This window comes from Callithrix jacchus, chromosome 1 (genome assembly GCF_049354715.1).
Source record: "Callithrix jacchus isolate 240 chromosome 1, calJac240_pri, whole genome shotgun sequence".
In the NCBI taxonomy this organism is placed as follows: domain Eukaryota; kingdom Metazoa; phylum Chordata; class Mammalia; order Primates; family Cebidae; genus Callithrix; species Callithrix jacchus.
In genome coordinates, this window is record NC_133502.1 from 96,059,223 (window position 1) to 96,078,462 (window position 19,240).

A 19,240-nucleotide genomic window follows, 5' to 3' on the forward strand; every position below is an offset into this window, starting at 1 on the left:
AAAGAGCTGTCTAGAAAAGACTGGATTCAGACCTGAACATCTGCTCCCAATTAAAGTCTCCAATTCTTCTATAAGCAGTGACATAAAAAAAAAATGCAGTGACATAATAATGAAGACTATTTCACTGGTTACTACATTATATTCTTTTATTATGTCATTTATACATTAAGATGAATGAAATAATAGATTGTTTTGATCCACTTTAATAACCCTTTGGGGACTATTCATAGCCCAGCATCATGTGCAATAAACTGTGATTATGAAACTGAACAGGAATATCACCATCATGCTATAGAATTCTATGTTTCTCACTCTACAACTCAGTTACCACATTCTCTTCTAAGCCACCTTCTTTGAAACATTGCCTCTTAAGAGCAAATGAAGAGGAGAGATGGGAACATTTTAATTAGTCATGATCGAAAGCCCCCATGTGTGCTCCTGGGTTTTATGCACCTTCCAGGCACTTGTCATCTGTGCAAGCTGTTCTAATGTATTCATGCTCTCACTTCTATTTCCTGCAGGGCCTCTCTGCTATATCCACTGGAGAAAAAAATAAAAAGCAGAGCACAACCCAGCTGGGCCCTGCCAATATAAATTAACAATGTAAACTTGCCCCATGTGGCAGAGATAATTTTATGTGCCATCCCCCGCCCCACCATAGTATGAAATATTCACTCTGCTCTCTTTCTTACTGGTGCAGGTGAGCCTGAAAAGACTCATATAAGTTCTGCTGAATTTTTGAATACCCAGGCATATGATGGAGAAAGAAAGAACTCATCACTGGTTGCCCAAGCAGAGATGGGAATGCTCTGGGGCCCTTTGGCTTTGCCTTGGGAGGTGTTTGCCTAGGAACAAGTAAGGAAGAAGGAAAGTTTGAACTGCTCTATGTGCAGAGGCACTGTCACCGCTCTGTCTCACAATCTAAATTATGCATGTTTCAACTTGAAACTTATAATCAGCATGCACAGGGTGCATTCTAATGGGACTGAGAACATAAACAGAATAATTCAGGCAGGAATCCAGAAGCAACAGTACAAAACTAAGTAGAAATACACACATATGGCAGATATTCAGTATCATACCCATGTATGGAGTTACCAATGGCTAGATAATGTTTCCACACCCCCAACTTAGATCACTATAACTTCGTAAGTGGAGATTTGAATAGCCCCAGTTTGACAGCCACCATGATGCACTTTATGATTTGCACTGTATCCTTTGTTTCTTCACAGAGTTTTTCAAGCAATGTTTTATTTCCTATTTCTATGCTTTCCTTTAGCTAAACTCTTTCAAAACATGTTTTGTTAAATGTCTTTGACTTCTTTTGGCTGTATTCTTCACAATGGATAATCACAGTTCAATGGCCTGAGAGGCTAGCTTGAGTACATATTTGGTAAGGGGTCTGTGATTTTCATCAAATACGAGAAGCATGAGGCTAGCTGGTGAAGGGTCTTCAAGCCCTTTGGGAAGGATAGGGAGACCACTGTTTGGTCGAGGCTCAGCCCCCTCCATTGTGGGTAACCTTGGGCATCTCCCTTTGCTAACCCCAGTTTCAGATTCCTCATCTGTAAAATGAAAGATTGAGCTAAAAAGTCTTTGAGGGTTATTATACCTGACACTCAAGCATGCTGTGTCATACAAAAGACCCTTTCCCCATCTACCACACTCCAGATCATTAGGTGGGATCCCAGATAGAATGGTTTGAAGGTAGCTTCCAGAAACTCCAAGGCTTGCTGGGGAGCTGCCTTTCCCCATGCTGGTCCTATGCTGCAGATTTCCCCAGTACAGGCGTAGGTGGATGGCAGCAGCTGCTGGGGATGAAGCAGTCATGTTTAGCTAGGGCCTTTGTTTTGTTTCTTGCAAGCCCCAGAGATGTATCTAGTCACTGAACCAGGTGTGTGATGAATGAGTAAGGTAGGAAAATGGAATGAAACAAAATTTTATGTATGTATGTATTACATACATAAAATTAAAAAGAATTGTGTAATTAACACCCATGTATCTATCTACCGTGTGTGTGTGTGTGTGTGTGTGTGTGTGTGTGTGTGTGTGTGTGTGTGTTTAGACGCAGTATTGGTCTGTCGCCCAGGCTGCAGTGCAGTGGTGCAATCTCAGCTCACTGCAAATTTCATCTCCTTGGTTCAAAGGATTCTCCTTCCTTAGCCTCCCAAGTAGCTGGGACAGGCTAATGCCATCACTCCTGGCTAGTTTTTTTGTATTTTTGGTAGAGAGAGGATTTTTCCATGTTGGCCAGGCTGGTCTTGAACTTCTCACCTCAGGTGATCCACCTGCCTTGGCCTCCCAAAGTGTTGGATTACAGGCATGAGCCACCATACTTGGCCTCTCCCTACCTTTTAAATTATATTTACATACATAAAATTAAAAAAAATTGTGTAATTAATACCCATGTATCTATCTTCCAGCATCAACTCACGAATGGTCAACTCATTCATGATCATTCAATGATCGACTCATGGCCAATCTTGTTTCTTCCACACCTCCAAACATTCTGCTGTGTTACTTCCCTCAGATATTTTTTTTTTTTTGGTGGGGGGACATTCAATTTATTTATTTTTAACCATTATAGTGAGCTATAAGTTGGATATCATTCAATTCACCTACTTAGAGTATATAATCCTTCTGATTAATTTTTAAAATTGATAAATAAAATTGTGTATTTTTATGACATATAGCATGATATTTTGATGTATGTATACACTGTGGAATGGCTCAATCAAGCTAATTAACATATCCTTTACCTCACATATTCATCACTCTTTTATGGTTGGAACTTTTTTCTTTTTTTTTTAAAGATACACAATAGTTGTACATATTTTGGGTGTACATGTGATATTTTGATACCTATACACAATGTGTAATGATCAAATCAGAGTAATGGGATAGCCATCACCTCAAGCACATATCTTTAAAATCTATTCTCTTAGCAATTTTCAAGTATATATTATTATTATTTTAGTCACCATGTAGAATAGATCTCCTGTATTTATTCCTCCTCTTTAATTCCATTTTTAAATTTATTGTTATTTTTATTTTTTTGAGGTGGAGTCTTGCTCCATCATCCAGGCTGGAGTACAGTGGTGCAATCTCGGCTCACTGCAACCTCCACCTCCTGGGTTCAAGTGATTCTCCTGTCTCAGTCTCCCATAGGGCTGGGATTACAGGCGTGAGCCACCGTGCCCAGCTGTCTAATTCAAATTTTGTATTTTTTGACCAACTCCTCAGATTCCATGGAAGTACATCCCAAATATCAAACCATTTCATCCATAGATATTTCAGTGTATCCTCTAAAAGACAAACATTCTCCTTTTAAAATGGAACCACGATATTACCATCTCACCAAAAAAGTAATTTCTCAACACTATCAAATACCTGGTCAGTCTTTGTATTTCCTTAGTTTCCTGTAATTTAGAAGTTTCTTTATTTCAATTGTCTGGACCTATCTATTAATAATGTTCCTGATAAAAACTCTTCCCTCTAGCCACATTGGTCCACTAAATGTCTGTCTGAAAATTGAACACGTCCACATCTCTGGTTCTACTGTGCCCCTTCCAACCCTTTGCCCTCCGAGCATCCATTTCTTTTCTACCTTTTAAAAACCATTGTAATTTTTAAGGCATGGTTAAAACCACACTATGCTCATAAGATGATCTCCTAATCGTCACCCAACAAAGAAAAAGATCTCTACCCCAAACCCTGGATTATTTTATGTTTTGCTTCAGTTTTTCAATTTATTGCCTGATAGAGTTGATTGGTTTTCCACATAGACAAATTGATTTTAAGTTTTTGTGTGTCATGACTTGTAGTTTTTTGAATTTCCCTACAACTATTAGCAAAGTATTTTAGATATAATAGGTGCTCAAAGTGCCCACTGATCAATTAGTTTCCCTTTTGCCAGGTACAGGGACAAAGACTTTTCTTGTGAGAAGTGATGAGCTTAGAGTCTTGTGCTCTTCTGTAAATAGTCTAACCACATTATGAAAATAATTTTTCCAGTTTAAAGACTCATTAGGAAACTTGGGTAGGCTGTGTGCGAAGTTGTTCAGAAAAGGATCTTCCCCATAGAAAGCAAATTTGTGAGATCAGAATGAATGAAAGAGTGGACCAGTAGCCTTCAGGACAATGGATATGGGCAGGCTAAAGACAGGAATCCATCTCATCATATTGATTGGACTAGCAGTGTGAAACGCAAGTCTAAGGCATCTCTTCAAATGGTGAGAAGTTCAAGGAAGTTCAGAAAGAGAGTCCATTAAATTTGAATGTGTGGCAGAAGATGAGAGATCTATCTTGTTTTTCATAATATAATATTAAAACCCTATGGGGTTTCTCAAACACATTTCCTGAATGATGACAACCCTCAGTAGTTATAGAATGGCTAGAAACCAAAGGATGCTCTCTAACATCCTTTAATATCCTCTAACAGAACAAATGTGTGTGCTTGTGTACTTGCATTGGTCATCATGGGTAGAGGCACCTGAGGCTTCAATTAAAGGGAAGTGGTGAGAGAAAGAGAGCAATATATACATTTAAGGGCAGCAGGATGCTGGGGACTTTCTACCTTGCCCTCACTGCTCTTTAGAGACTTATTGACGTGCCCTGAGGAAGCAGTTTTGCTTCATTAGACAGAAGTCATATGATTTTCTTAGGAACCAAATAAAGAAGATTATTCACAGATTTTCTTTTTCTCTTTTACAAGAAGATTCAAAGGAGACATTTAAGAGTCTTCATCAGCACAGAATATAATCAGCTTTGAATTATTTACATCTTATCCAAATTATAAGATGCATATTAAATACTCTTTGTTACATGTGTTGCTATAGTTTTTCTGAAAAGCATTATCCCAGGATCTGGCTCAAGTCTTATTAAGATCATTCAGAATGGGATGAACAATAAATATTTGATGGTATTGTTCCTACAGTCTCTTGAAAATCAATTTTGAGAAGCCTCAGGGTGTTAACAGTGATCAAATTATGAAACAAACCATTTTTTCACTTCCAACAGAAAGTTCCTGGCTCCTTGAACAGGAATGAGGGAAAACTCTGAGGTCACATCAGACTACCTCACAAAAAGGCTGTTGTGTTTGCATCTCTTGTGTGCCAGAAGGCAGATGAAGAATGCAGACAAATCTGAGGATAAAATATGCCTTTGTACCGAATAAAAATATGTTTAAAAAGAGCCTGCCTGAAGAGATGTTGAGAACAAAACTATCCAGATTCTTTAAAATGTTTATTCAAATTTGTAGGTCAAGGTGAAATAGTTGTGGGCCAAGGTAGTTGAGAGGAACGGTACAAATAAGCCAATTAACATAGAAAGGCTTTCAAATAGAATCTAATCAGCAAAATTCACAGGAGTATTTAGAACTAATTATAACATATCTGTTAGAATAATTATCTGAAGTCACAACTGATATTATAGTTATTTAAATATTAATTACCATAGCAGATTATGGAGCTATCAGTAGCAACTACAGAGTCACATCAAATTTCTTGAAGCTAAATTTATAATCATTATAAAACTTGGAACTTTATGCCCTGGAGCTTTATAAAATGAGAGACACAAGCCACTTGTTACTGTTGCTATGATACAAATGTTTATATTACACATTTCTATAGAAGGAAGAAAAATGACAGGTTCTTACCAAGTAATCATCAGGCTTGATACCAAAAAGTTCTCTGAAATATCGGAATGCTAATGGAGCGTATGTCTTAAATCTAAAGTCTGGGTAGTGATGTGCAGGGGTCAGATTGCTCCCTTCGCTGAAGTCAAAACATTAAAAAGAGAGAGAAAGAAAGAACACATTAGCAAGGACAATTTTGACTGCACATCTAGCTCTATTAGTCCTGGGCCAATATTACCTCTAGAAAAATCAACCCCACGGGAGCAGGTTTCTCAAAGTTCATGTCACAGAGGCCAATGATCACCAGGTAGAATAGATGCTAAGTCAGTGACAGTCACTCCATGCAGGTGTTCCCCGGCAATCAGTGTCACATGCCTGAATATTCATTATTCCCTTGTGCCTTCTTCCTGGGAAGATCACTCCATCGTCACCAGTGTAATCACATTGTAATGCTTTGGGTAAAAGATCTAGGCCTTACTGTGTGGAGCAATTTCAAAAATGTATTTTTTAACCACAAATTTTGGATATTTGACAAATATTGTTAAACAGGGATAAGTGAAATAATTCTTAAAACAGAGAGAACCATCACACTGAATAGGGCCTCAATCTGAACTCTTTTATTTACATTTTCAAAAAAAAGACACCTTACATATTTTAAGAATTTAAAACCTGATTTCCACTCCCCAATATTTCATTATCTTCTTTTCCTTTTCCTGGGTTCATTTGGAAAAAATATACACAATATTTATGATATATAAAATGTATAAAGAATAAACCAGTGAATACCAATGAATCCAATATGCAGCTTAAGACATAGAACATTATCCATACAGTTGAATCCCCTTCTGTACTTTTTACTGGTCATATTCATAGAGGCATCCACTGGCCTAAATGCTGACATTTATCAATCTCATCCTTTTTAATTCTTTGACTCCATATAATATTACTTAATACATGAGCCAGTCAAACCACCTAAGCCACACATTCTTAAATTTTTCAATGTGAAAACTTAGAACAATGCAATAGAATTTTATGTAAAGGTTCAAGATCCCATTGAACTACATTCTAGGCAGGACATCGAGGGTCCATGCAATTTTATCATGGTCTGTTTTTCATGGATACCACACAAAAAGGACTGGACAAATGACAAAGGCTTTCAGCACAGAATAAACACTTTGGATCTACTACAGTTTAAGTTTTGAGATCAATCAGATTTTTGCATCAGTGCCTGGCACATAGCAGACACTCAATAAGTATTTGTTGAGTGAAAGAATGCGTTTTCAGCATAATGCTAATATGGAAGAGTTGATTCTTACATGGATTAAGCACAGTAACAGGTTACCCTTGAAAACTATTTAGGAAATATCTATTCAATATATCCAAGGCAACTAGCCTTTCCTTCTGCACGATTATAGATGACTGTTTTGCTGAGTACCAGAGGATAGAGTTGGCTTCTGTTGTTAGGGGTCAGCAGCATATGATAAATGGTTATCTTGAAAGGCCAGGATTCACTCAGGCAGCAGCAAGGCATACACACTAGGAGAGGAGTGGCACAGGGACTAAGACTACCTGAGAGAGGAGCAGTCACATCCTAAGAAATGACCCCCAAATCATCTACTCATTTAAATGGTCACTGTTTCTCTAAGCAAGCATAGCTAAATATTCAGTATGTATGATGCCCGGCACAGTATCCAAACATTTTCTTTTTCTATATTTTGGGATTTAGGAGGGGATTCAATCCCATGGGACTGTCAAAAGGAATGATTCTGGAACTTACATGGCATGTAATAATTTATTAATATAAATGTAGATAATATAGAAATAAAGGGTAAAAGAAAAGCGGCTCAAAGAGACCTGTAACATCCTTCCTTACTTTTGCAAGCATGTAAAAATAACCACAATGCCTTAGGTTCTGAAGCAGGCTGCTTTCAGTGGGCTAAGAGCGTTGCCAGTTTCTTATTTCTCTCTTTTTCACTTTCTATCTCATATAAAGTAATTCATTCTATTGGAGCAGATTCCCTTCAACATTCCAAGAGGTAAGATAAAACACCCATGTTCCACTTAAATGCAGTTTCTCTCATTTTTTACGGTTTTGGGCCCAAGATTTTATCAGAGAGGATGCTGCACTTACTATTACTACTTTCATTTTTGGTTACTCCTGAGCTCTTTAGATTATTCATCTTTCCCTGAAGTTTTTATTAATACAATAATTTTTCTTGGATTCACATCTCTCTGGCTACTGTGATTTGTTCAGTTATGGTGTAAAAAGGATAGTGTTAGGTTTCCCTGGAGGTGAGACAGACACAGACACATGTACACACATCCACACATAAATGCTCATGTACACAGAGTAGAGCGGCTTCAGATAGAGAAAGGGGACATTTATTTCCTTAGGTATACAGAAATAATAATAGGTATTTGGTAGTTTAAACAGCCACTAAATCATTCCATGAAAAAGAATTAAATCTAGCTAGCTTTGGGCCACATTAAGATATGGAGAAGTATGAGGCAACTGTGAGGCAGGCTTAACCTATATGGGACAACCAAGAAATTATATTTGTATAAACAGAGAAAATGAAAAGGAGTGGGCATAATACTTAATGGAGGCATCATACAGAGTGGATGTTGCTTCATGGCATAATTAACATATAGAAAGTAACAATTAATTGCTGAGGTTACACAATCTGGAACCTCTGTATTTGTATGAATGCAAAGGAAAATTCTCAAATAGTGGCTTCTGTAAATTAGGTTTGTAGTACATCACAACTTTTTGTTTGCTTGTTTTCCCTCCTAGTAGGTTTTATTTTATGGCTTCTGTTTTCTTTTTGTTAATATTAAGACTGGGCTGTACTCTCTTAAGTCCTACTGGATACACTGTGTGATAGTTAAGAAGATGGATTTTATAGTACAGGGAGACCTGGGTTCAAGTTGCCTCTGCTATTTACAAGCTGAGTTTCACCAGGCCCAGTACAGAACCTCTATAAATTAAGTGGCTTAGTGATTGAAAAAGTGAAAGCTAACGTGCTTGGAATGCAAGGAGCCCTTAACACATATGGATGATTGAGGCTATATAGGAAACAACCCTGAGCTAAACACTTCACATGAGGCATGTGTTGAAAGTATAGTTATAAAAACCAAGAAAAATAAATGACAAAATGGGAAAATACTTGCAACTCCTATCACAGACAATTGGCTAATCTCCTAACATACAGTGCTCCAATAAACTGCATAAAAGTCCAAGAAGTCCAGCCTGGGCAACATGGTGAAACCCTGTCTCTACGAAAAATACAAAAATTTGCCTTGTGTGGTGGTGTACACCTGTAGTCCCGTTTACTTGGTGGACTGAGGCAGAAGGATTGCCTGGGCCCAGGAAGTAGAGGCTGCAGTAAGCTGAGATTGCACCACTGTACTCCAGCCTGGAACAGAGCAAGACACTGTCTCAAAAAAAAAAAATAAAAAAATTGACTGAAAAAAATAGCTGAGGATATGATCAGGCACCTCACAGAAATGAAAAGATATGACTCAAACATAAGAAAAAATGCTCAACTTCATTCATAACAAAATAAATGTCACCGACAGACTGGTGAAAATCCACAACTGTAATGTAGCTTAAGGAGAAGTGGTATTCTGAAACACTGTTAGTGGGAATGTAAATTGAGATTTCCTTTTCCCATGAAGGACATTATTACAAACACGTAACTCATTGCTCCAGCAAATGCATGCCTAAGTTATCCTATGGATTAACTAGCGTTTGTCCAAAACAATACATGTGAACATGGTTACCAATTATGACAACCTAGAAGGACTTCAGAAGAGGACTTGTCTAATTAATTATGATTCAGCTACACAATGGAATTTTATGCAGTATTAAGAAAAGAATAAGGATGCTTATTATGTACTGACACGGCAAGATCTCTAAGATAAATTGTTAAGTAGATGAAACATGATGCAGAATGCTGTGTATGGGATGTCACCACTTGTATAAAAAGGAAAACATATTCTTTTGGCATGCATGTGCATAAAAAAAATCCTTGAAGGAAAATAGGCCATAAGTAATCGTGATAAATGGAGTTGGAACTAAGAGAAGGCACAGGGATGAAAGGAACACTTCATAGTATTCCTTTTAAAAACAGGACAAGACTTGCTACATATTATCATTCATAAAATTAAATAATTCTTAAAACTTAGAGGTTAAAAGCCATAAGCTGATCCCACTTCCCCCAAGCAGAACCCTCCCTGCCCAAGCACCACAGCAGAAGGTTTGTTTACTTCTACATATTTAAACTGCTCCAATGAATAACAAATACCAGCTTGACGTGAACAAAGCTCTAGTGAAGGAAATGCAAATTAACGAGATCGCTGGCCCCTGCTGGGCCTGGATATTTGTCAGGAGTGCATGACTGCATGAGTGCAGAGAACCAAACAGCAAGTCCAGTGAAGGTCAGCCAGCAGGCAACGACCATGGTTTTCTGAGGTCGCACACTGGCTGGCAGACTTACTGTGTGTAAACGTGGGTGCTAGGCCACAGACATTCAGCACAGAATCCCCACAGCACAGGTACCAAGTGCTTAGCAACTTCTTGCCAACATTTAAACACAAAGACTGCAGTCAACGTTCGCCTGCTGAAGTCCACAGGCTTTCCTTGCCTGAGACTGGGGTTACTAATGGTGCTCATAGCATCCAGACTTAGCAAAAATGAAGTCAGAGAAAGAGTAGACCTCCTCACAGCTTAAGATTTACCTTGTATTTCTTCAATGAACTTACATAGTGTATGAAAAAAAGCAAACACCCAACAACTGACTTTCTTGTCTTAGCATAAGTTGAAGCTTTGGAAATCTCAGCTATGGGGTTTTGAGCAGTGGTTCTAGATGCTTGGATCCCATGGGCCAGTAAAATTTCAACAACAAAAATTTGGAATCCAACCTTAGATTACTAACTTTATTTTACCAAGTAAGAATCTAAACAAGCAAACACACATTATAATCCTATCACATAATAAAAGGGCATTTTTAGCTCCAAAAAAGGAGAAAGAAATTTCAAATAAAGAACAGAACTTTCTCTGTCCTCTTCCCCCTGTATTCACTAAGAAGCAGTTAAAGTTCAATCATGGACCAACTCTGGCATTCTGACATTCACCTCTTCTGAGGCAAGTTCATTTTTAAGGCCAAAGCTACTGCTTGTCTTAGTCTAAAAATACATATATCTTAATGGCAACATATGTTTAGAATTACACAATGTTGAAGCTTGAGGAAGCATTAGCCATCATCTGGAATTCCCCATTTAGCAGATAAATAAATAAAAGTCCAGTGAGGGAAAGTAATGGCCCAAACTGATCAGGAACAAACAAGATTAGAGATTAGACTCACATCAGAATAGTAGAAAAGTCACCAGCAGATAGGAAAGCCTTAACTTAAGACTTAACATTCCTCTGTTATTCCTCCTTTTTACAAGTTTACAAGTTACAGGGTTACAAGTTTCAGGGTTCTCCCTGCCCAAATATCCCAATGACTTCCACGTGAAGCCCTCACACCACAGGGGCTGGTGGGTATAATTTCCGTTACAGAAGCTTTGGTCAGCTGGTGTTCTCATCTGTATATACTAAGAACATCACGGCTTTGTTTATGGGGTTTTAGGGACTAATGACCAAGCACTAGTTTTGGTTGCACTGGACTGGGACATATGGTGGTAATAAGCAATGGGGTATAACTAATTTAGCATCTCAAAGACACACAAGGGGTCCAGTTTTGGAGCTGAGACTCAGAGTTTTGTTGTTTCTAGAGCAGCATTTTCTATTTAGTGAGCTTCTTTTATTTCAAATTGTAACCACACCATCAGTAGTGGCTCTGGGGACTTTTGACAAAACTAATACGTATGTAACTCCTGGGCAATAGTGGTCGGTTTTGCTAAAGGATGCGAAATGCCCTCGCTTTTGTTCATCAAACATGACCTTACCCTCTGTGTGACAGAATATATGAAGGGTGCTTTGTCTTGATGTACAGACATTAGGAAAGATTAAATGGCATTACTGCTGGACGAATGGCACTACAGTCCAGTAACAAACTACGGATGGTACACAGTTGTCTGTAGAAGAAGACTTAAGGTATTATTATTAATTGCTTCTACCAGTTCAGCCACGGTAGAGATCCCTCGGTTTCCACAAACAACTCTTTATGTAACTAGAGAGAGACACAGAAATGGGTCCTCTTTTTTGCCAAATTAGATAGTGCTCATGAATGGAAAAACAAAACAAAGCAAAACAAAAGACACACTCCTTGCTGGTGCCAACCTCTCACTGCAAAGCAGTTCTGTGATGGGTACACATGAGCTGTATTGTATAAGAGGAGGCTGCACCATCTTCAGAGACCAACCAGCTGACAGTCAATCTTCAAAAGTCAGCATCTGAAGACAGCTTAAACTCCCTGACCACAGTGCATTCTGGGATGTCATTTACTGGGAACATGTGACATCATCAGTTCTCTAAACATTAAACCACCCAAGAAGTTATTACCATACTGGAAAACTGTGCTTTGAAGATAATTTTGAATAAGGTAGTATACTGTATAATATTCAGTGGATGCAATAAATCCTTTATTTTGAACTAAAGGAAGGGGTATATGGCTTTTATCAACAGGAAATCAGTTTCTCCCCATCCCTGACAAATACATGTTGAACAAAGGCATGAAGAGTTTTGATTTGAAGGGGTATCATATCATGGGCTTGGCCAGCAGCAGCCACATCTCTTATTTTCTCCCAAGGAGACTATGCTGGCAGACTTGTGTTCTACCCACACGTACATAAAAACTGGTGCAGAATGTTTGTATAGATCAGGAGTTGGCAATCTTTTTCTTTTTTACTTTTCTCTTTATTATTTTTATTAAATATAAAGAGATGAGGTCTCATTATATTGCCCAGGCTGCTCTCAAACTCCTGAGCTCAATCAATCCTCACACCTCGGCCTCCCAAAGTGCTGAAATTACAGGCGTTAGCCACTGCACCCAGTCTTAGCAATCTTTTTCTATAAAGGGCCAGATACTATTTTGAGCTCTGAGGGCCATAAAGTCTCTGTAGCAATTACTTAACTCTGCAGCCATTATAGAATAGCAGCCATAGACAATTCGTAAATGAATGGATGTGGCTTTATTCCAATTAAACTTTATTTACAAAAACAGGCAGAAAGCAGGGCCTGTCCCATGGGCTGTTGTGTGCTGACCCATGGGATAAGACAGTGGTCGGTCCTCAACCTTTTTGGCACCAGGGACCAGTTTTGTGGAAGACAATTTTTCCATGGACAGCGAGAAGCAGGGATGGTTTTGGGATGAAACCACTCTATCTCAGATCATCAGGCATTACATTCTCATAAAGAGTATGCAACCTAGATCCATTCACAATAGGGTTCATGCTCCTATGAGAATCTAATGCCCCAGGTGATCTGACAGGAGGCTGAGCTTGGGCGTGAATACTCGCTTGCCCTCTGCTCACCTCCTGCTGTGCAGCTGGGTTCCTAACAAGCCACAGATTCCCACTGGTCCGATGCCCAGGGGTTGGGGATCCCTGGTATGAGATAGACTTTTGGATAAGTTTATGTCAATATGCCTTGAAATGCAGGCAGTTGGCTAGTTTGTCAAACCTGTAACGTTGAATGATAATATGTGGCAATATTTTATATGAACCTTTGACATACATGTTTGCTTATCATTTAGGATAATGTTTTACTCTTGCTGTAGTTTATTGGAATTCTCTTCCAAAAGGTGGGTATTCCCTGGTTGTCCAAATAAATCCTAAAGAGCACATGAGTCAAACCCAAAGGCAGTCTGTTTTCTGTAATGATCTTTACAGCAAGTAAAACTCCTATTTTACAAGTGAAGAGATTAAAATATAGGGGCTTTAAAAATTCCTCAGCTGGATAATTATCCTGGAATATGGAAAGATGTTTAAACCTTTATCAACAGCTTTTAAACCATTTTTTGCCACCCCCAGGTAAGGTAGTGATAGTGACTCCTGGAGAAGAACAAATTAGAGCTGGTTTTTAGGGGAACAAAGAAGCAGATTGAGGTCCATAATTCTAAGATAAAAGCTGGGCATTGTTCTGATTCAATAAAGCAGAAATACCATTCCCATGCATTATTGCCACAACGTAGAGAAAAACAAAACTTTGGGGTCAGCTAACCCCAAGTTAAAATCTTGGCTTTACCATTTACTGGTTGGATAGCCTTGGAGTAAGTGACTTAATGTCTTAGGGCCAAATTATTTAACATACCAAATAGTATTTTTGTAAAGATAAAAGATAATAAAAATTAATATATATTACATAAGCAATTTACTATATGAATAAAACTATGCTTGGTTCACAGCTGGAACTTAAAAATTTTGCCTCTCTTTGCCACTTTAGGTTCTTGTTTACATGGTACAAAATTATAAACCATCCTCTTTCTTCTTTATCCTATCAATACATGAAGCCTGTCTATAACCTGAGTTTCTGATCACAACACAGAATTTGGGGTCAAAAGATTAAGATATGATTATGATTTTCTTACTCATCTACTTCGAGATTTTGGAACACATTTTGGAAGGTCATAGAGCCAGACAGTTAAAAGAGATTTTTATATTCTTTTTCAAATCTTAAAAAAGCTCAGGGCTTTTTCCATCTACAAAATGAAATAATTCATAGGACAAATTATGTACTTAATATTTAAAAATAACTTTGAGCAACTTCAAAATATGTAAATAAGAAAAAATACAATGCATTTGGTTGCTAGGAGAAATGGATTCTACAACTTCAGAGATCAGTAACTTAAAACATCTCAAGGTACCTCAAGCAATTAGTTCTCAGGCCCAGATAGACTCATTGAGTTTTGGAGCCATCAGAAACCACAGAATGTTTGAATGGTTACAACCAGGGCCTGTCCTGCCCACCTACCCCTTTCCTCATCCCCATATGGGCTTGGAAATACTTGGAGACAGAAAGCATTATTTGACACATTTATTGAAGTTTAATTGACAGGCAATAAAGTATGCAATTTATTAATTTTTCACCTGTGTATATACACCTGTGAAACCATCACCACAATCAAGATACTAAATTTATCTATCACTTTGTAGAGGTTTTTTGATTGCTACAGCAACTAGAAGCTATTACTGGCAGGGCCTGGGGGAACACAGACCTCCTGAAATGTACTGTCTTGCACAAAGAATTGTCTTATCCAACAAAGCCAATAGCACCTCCATTGAGAAACACTGGGCCAAAAAAAAAAAAAAAAAAAAGAGAAACACTGGGCCAGATCTCTTTGCTAAATCCATGAAGACACCGAGTCCAGATGAGGAAATGGAGGCAAGACTAACATAAGTTTCTTCTGTTTACTGTAAATCCATCTGAAGTGTCTGTGTTACTTTAAACAAACAAGATAGCATCTGCTGAAAGAAATTCTTGGTCTGACTCAAACATTGAAGCCGGCGCTTGCCACGGAGGTGTGGGAGCCCGAGTCCAGGGGCATAGAGCCAAGCTGGGACAATAATTCATTTTCATTAAAAAAAAATAAGAAAACAAATGAACCAAATGTTAAATATTGTATTGCCATTTAAAGGCTGCAGATACTCTAAAGAGCTATATTTTAAATACGGCAACAGATGCCTCTAAGTAAGAGAGAGTTAACTAGCTACTCCTCTGCCAGTCCACACCTGCTGCTGCTACCTTGGATGACAGTCAAGGCCAAAGACACAAAGTGTTAATAGATGTCATTTTGATATTTAAGATGCTTATTTAAAATAATTTTGAGTTTTATTAGTTTTAAGAGTCGTGTAATAACTCCAAGAACACAATTTGTTATCTACCAGAAAGATTCTCTCTCTCAAGTGGAAAGCCATGGACTAGGCTGGTGGTTCTCAAACTTTTCAGTGCTGAGAATCACCCTGAGGGCTTGTTAAGACAGATTCCTGGTTCCCACCCACAGGATTTCTAATTCAGTTGGTGTGGGTGGAGCCCAAGAATCTGCATGTCTAGTACAGTCCAGGTGTGCCACTGCTTAGGACCTGTGACCTCACACCTGGGCCACTCTTTCCTCAAGTGCCTGTCAATGGCTGGCTGTGTTGACTGGACGCTGGAAGTAGACCAGGTCAGTCAGCGACGATGCAGGAAGACCTGGAACATCTTTATACCCCCACCTTCAGCTGTAATGATCTCAGCACCCTCAACTCACTGTCCACACTCCCATAAAAGCCCTCCATTTCTCTTGCTCTTTGTAGCCAAAGAACAACAAAGGTCTGGGTAGAGCCCTTCAGAGACAATGAAAGCCCAAACAAACATCCTGCAAACACATTTACAAGCATTACGAATCATACCAAAAAAATCATACCAAAAGACGAAGATTATCTCATGGTCCCCTGGCTTTCAAGAGAAAAACATGTAGTTAATACATACTTTTTTGGGGGGGAATGATAGACCATTAAAAAAACACAAAGGACATTTCCAACGATAGAAACAAGAGTAGGATCATGAGCAAGGATTCTATCTTGGGCCTTGGGGTTGTCCATTTTCTGTCTGGAATCTGGTTCTCATGGCTGCTAGACGACCCTAGACAAGCAGACTTCAAAAGTTCAGTAGGCCAACTTTACTCTGCAGCTAAGAGCATTTAAGGCAAAACTAGGTAGCTGACTTCTAAAATTTTATGAGCTCCGCTCATTGGTGACTATGTAGGCGTTACCACACATGCACATATAAGTTTTGTTTTTAGGCAGTTGACACCTGGACACAGAGATAAATGTGTAAATATAATTCTTCTAAAGATATGCATATATTTTTAATAAGGTGATGAGTACACTAGCGGTAAACAAAGTGTCACTTTAGCCATGTTTACCCAAGCCTGTAATAACTTAGCTTATTTTAAAATGTTAAAATTAATTCTCACAGCTCCAAAGACAAAATAATTATCTCCAAGTCCCCAAATTAAATATCTTTATTTTTATTTTCCAGATCATTTGAAAAATTCTGTCACTTGTGGTGACATTTCTTATTTAATGATTACTTTTCTTCCTAAACGAAGGTAGTAATAGAATTTTTAATTAAATAGTTTTATTGTGATAAAATACGCTCAACATCAAATTTACTATGTTAGCCACTTCTAAGTGTACAGTTCTGTGGCGTTAATATATTCACACTACCATCATCCATTTCCAGATGTATTTGTTTTTAAATAATTAATCCCCTCACCTTAAAATGATAAAAGCTGGAGACAACATAACATGTATAAGTAACTCTGGTATTTTTGCTACTCAGGATTCTCTATGTTTTCTGGAGGAAAGTTAAAGTCATCATAAAAGAGAAGACATAAGACTACACTCAGATTTGAGGCCCAATTGTGGGCCTACCAGCCCATGCTTTGAAATTAGGGACAGCAAAAACCTAGCACCAGTTGCTGCTTCATGGAAGCCTTCTTTCTCTAAACCTTTGGCAGACATTACTCTGTGATTACTTCACTCTTACACACTGAATCTCAAAATCTTTCTCCATATGGTCTTCCAGTCATTTATCACAACTATTTAGAACTGCTTCATAGATGAAACTTTTAGCATCTCCACATAAAAATTACAAGGAAGTATCCTGATGAAACAGGAAATAAACATAATTTGGACTGCCTTTCTCCCTGCCAAAGGCCCAATATTTGCATCTGTACATGTAAACATGTACATAAATAGAAAAGCCCTTCAATATGGGGTTGTCACAAAGAAGGTTCCTTAGCATGGAAATCACCACAAATAAAAATGTTCTTACCTGGGTAGGAACACACTTTCCACCACATAAAAGTCTTGCATAAGCACATCTCGTTCTGGCTTGGAAGTGAGATTACCCACTGTATATCCTATTCCCAGCTGAATAGCACCTTTAATAGCAGAGGATGCAGTCTGCAAAGAAAACAAGGGTCTCAACATTAGCCTTAACAGTTAGGGCCTTGTTCGATGGCACAGGAAACAAAATAAGAGAGTGAGGTTCAGTTCTCTTTCTTGTTCTGAAAGAATGACAAGGCTGAGGTTTGACAAGGTAAGTTGCTTCTTTTGATGCAGAATCTATTCTAAATATCAAGCCTCTTTTTATAAATTTTTTTGTGATAATCTTCCTTATAAATGCTTAGCGGTCAAATTATAATCCAATTATCTATCTTCCTTTTACTAAGAACTCAGAAAGTTGAAGAACAATAAGTAGCATTATAATTTCTACCCAAAGACAAATGGCACATTCACATTTTTAAAAATAAGAACTTTCATAACATATTTACAAATTCATAAGAGTATTTTATCTTCACAAGAAATGAGAGAGTAAAAAATAATTTGAATCTTTGGAGTACACAAATAATTTAATTTGGAAATTGCTTACTAGCCTCACCATGGATCCATAATAATTTCTTACATAATCTGTGCTAAAACATAGCAGTGGGGACACCAATATTTCCAATTTACCACTTTTCTAATATCATCCCATAATTAAGCTGATGTAATGTTAACTTGGAGAATAACTACAGTATGAGAATAATTACAGTATATATGTGTATATGTATGTGTGTGTGTGTGTGTGTGTGTTTGTATATAAGTATACACATGTACAGTTTTAACCAAGATAATAGGAGAAATAACAGAATAACTCAATTTAGGACAATTAGAATGCATTTTTTTATGGTGAAGTGTATCATACTTTTCATGCCTTGCACTGCCTAATGTAGTGCCACATACATGGTCGGAATTAAATACTTAAATCAGTGGTTCTTCAACAGGGACATCTGATGATATCTGAAGACATTTTTTGGTAAGCACAACTGGTGATGGTGGCATTACGTCTAGTGGGTAGAGGCCAGGGATGCCGCATAGGAAAGCTCCCACCACAAAGGGTCATCCAGACCACAATGTCAATAATGCTGAGGTTAAGAAACCTTGACTTGAAAAAATGTAATAAAGATCATTTACTTTATAGAAAAGGTACTTTTTGATTTAATATTTTTACTTAGGAAATCTAAGACCCATCCTTACCTATCCACATGGTTTATACCTTTTTATTTCTTCATGCTTTAAACACCAGAGAACACCTGTCTATTCTTGAAAAAATTTCTTTGCTTGATTTCTATGATAGAATATCGCCTGGAGCTACTTCTATTTTTTTTTTTTTTTTTTTTTTCTGTCACCCAGGCTGGAGTGCAGTGGTGCAATCTTGGCTCACTGCAACCTCTGCTTCCTGGGCTCAAGCAATTCTCAGGCCTCAGCCATCTGAGTAGCTGGGACTACAGGCATGCACCACCATATCCAGCTAATTTTTGTATTTTTAGTAGAGACGGGGTTTCACCATGTTGGCCAGGCTCCTGCCTCAGGTGATCTGCCTGCCTCAGCTTCCTAAAGTGCTGTGATTACAGGTGTGAGCCACTGTGCCTGGCCCACTTCCAGCTTTTCTGATAGTCTCTCCTGTCACTTCATCACTGGCCTCTCATATTGTATTTGCTGTAATTGCAGTGTCCCCAGAATTTTGTCTTTTATCCTCAGGTCTCCTTAATCACCTTGGTAATCAATCCATTCTCAATGGCTTCAAATACTGTTTCTATTCATATGACTCACAGATTCTTTTCAATCAAT

At 38.0% G+C, this 19,240-nt stretch overlaps 1 protein-coding gene across 8 annotated transcripts in view; it reads right to left on the minus strand.

The window, feature by feature from the left end:
* Positions 1–19,240, minus strand: part of PIP5K1B (phosphatidylinositol-4-phosphate 5-kinase type 1 beta) — a 346,015-nt gene that overhangs the window by 155,572 nt on the left and 171,203 nt on the right. For all 8 annotated transcript variants that reach the window (XM_035303089.3, XM_054255089.2, XM_078367069.1 and 5 more), the window contains 2 exons: positions 17,400–17,530; positions 5,657–5,774 (listed from right to left, as the gene is read on the minus strand). In XM_035303089.3, the coding sequence (XP_035158980.1) occupies positions 5,657–5,774; positions 17,400–17,530 (249 nt within the window). The remainder of the gene's footprint in view (positions 1–5,656; positions 5,775–17,399; positions 17,531–19,240) is intronic.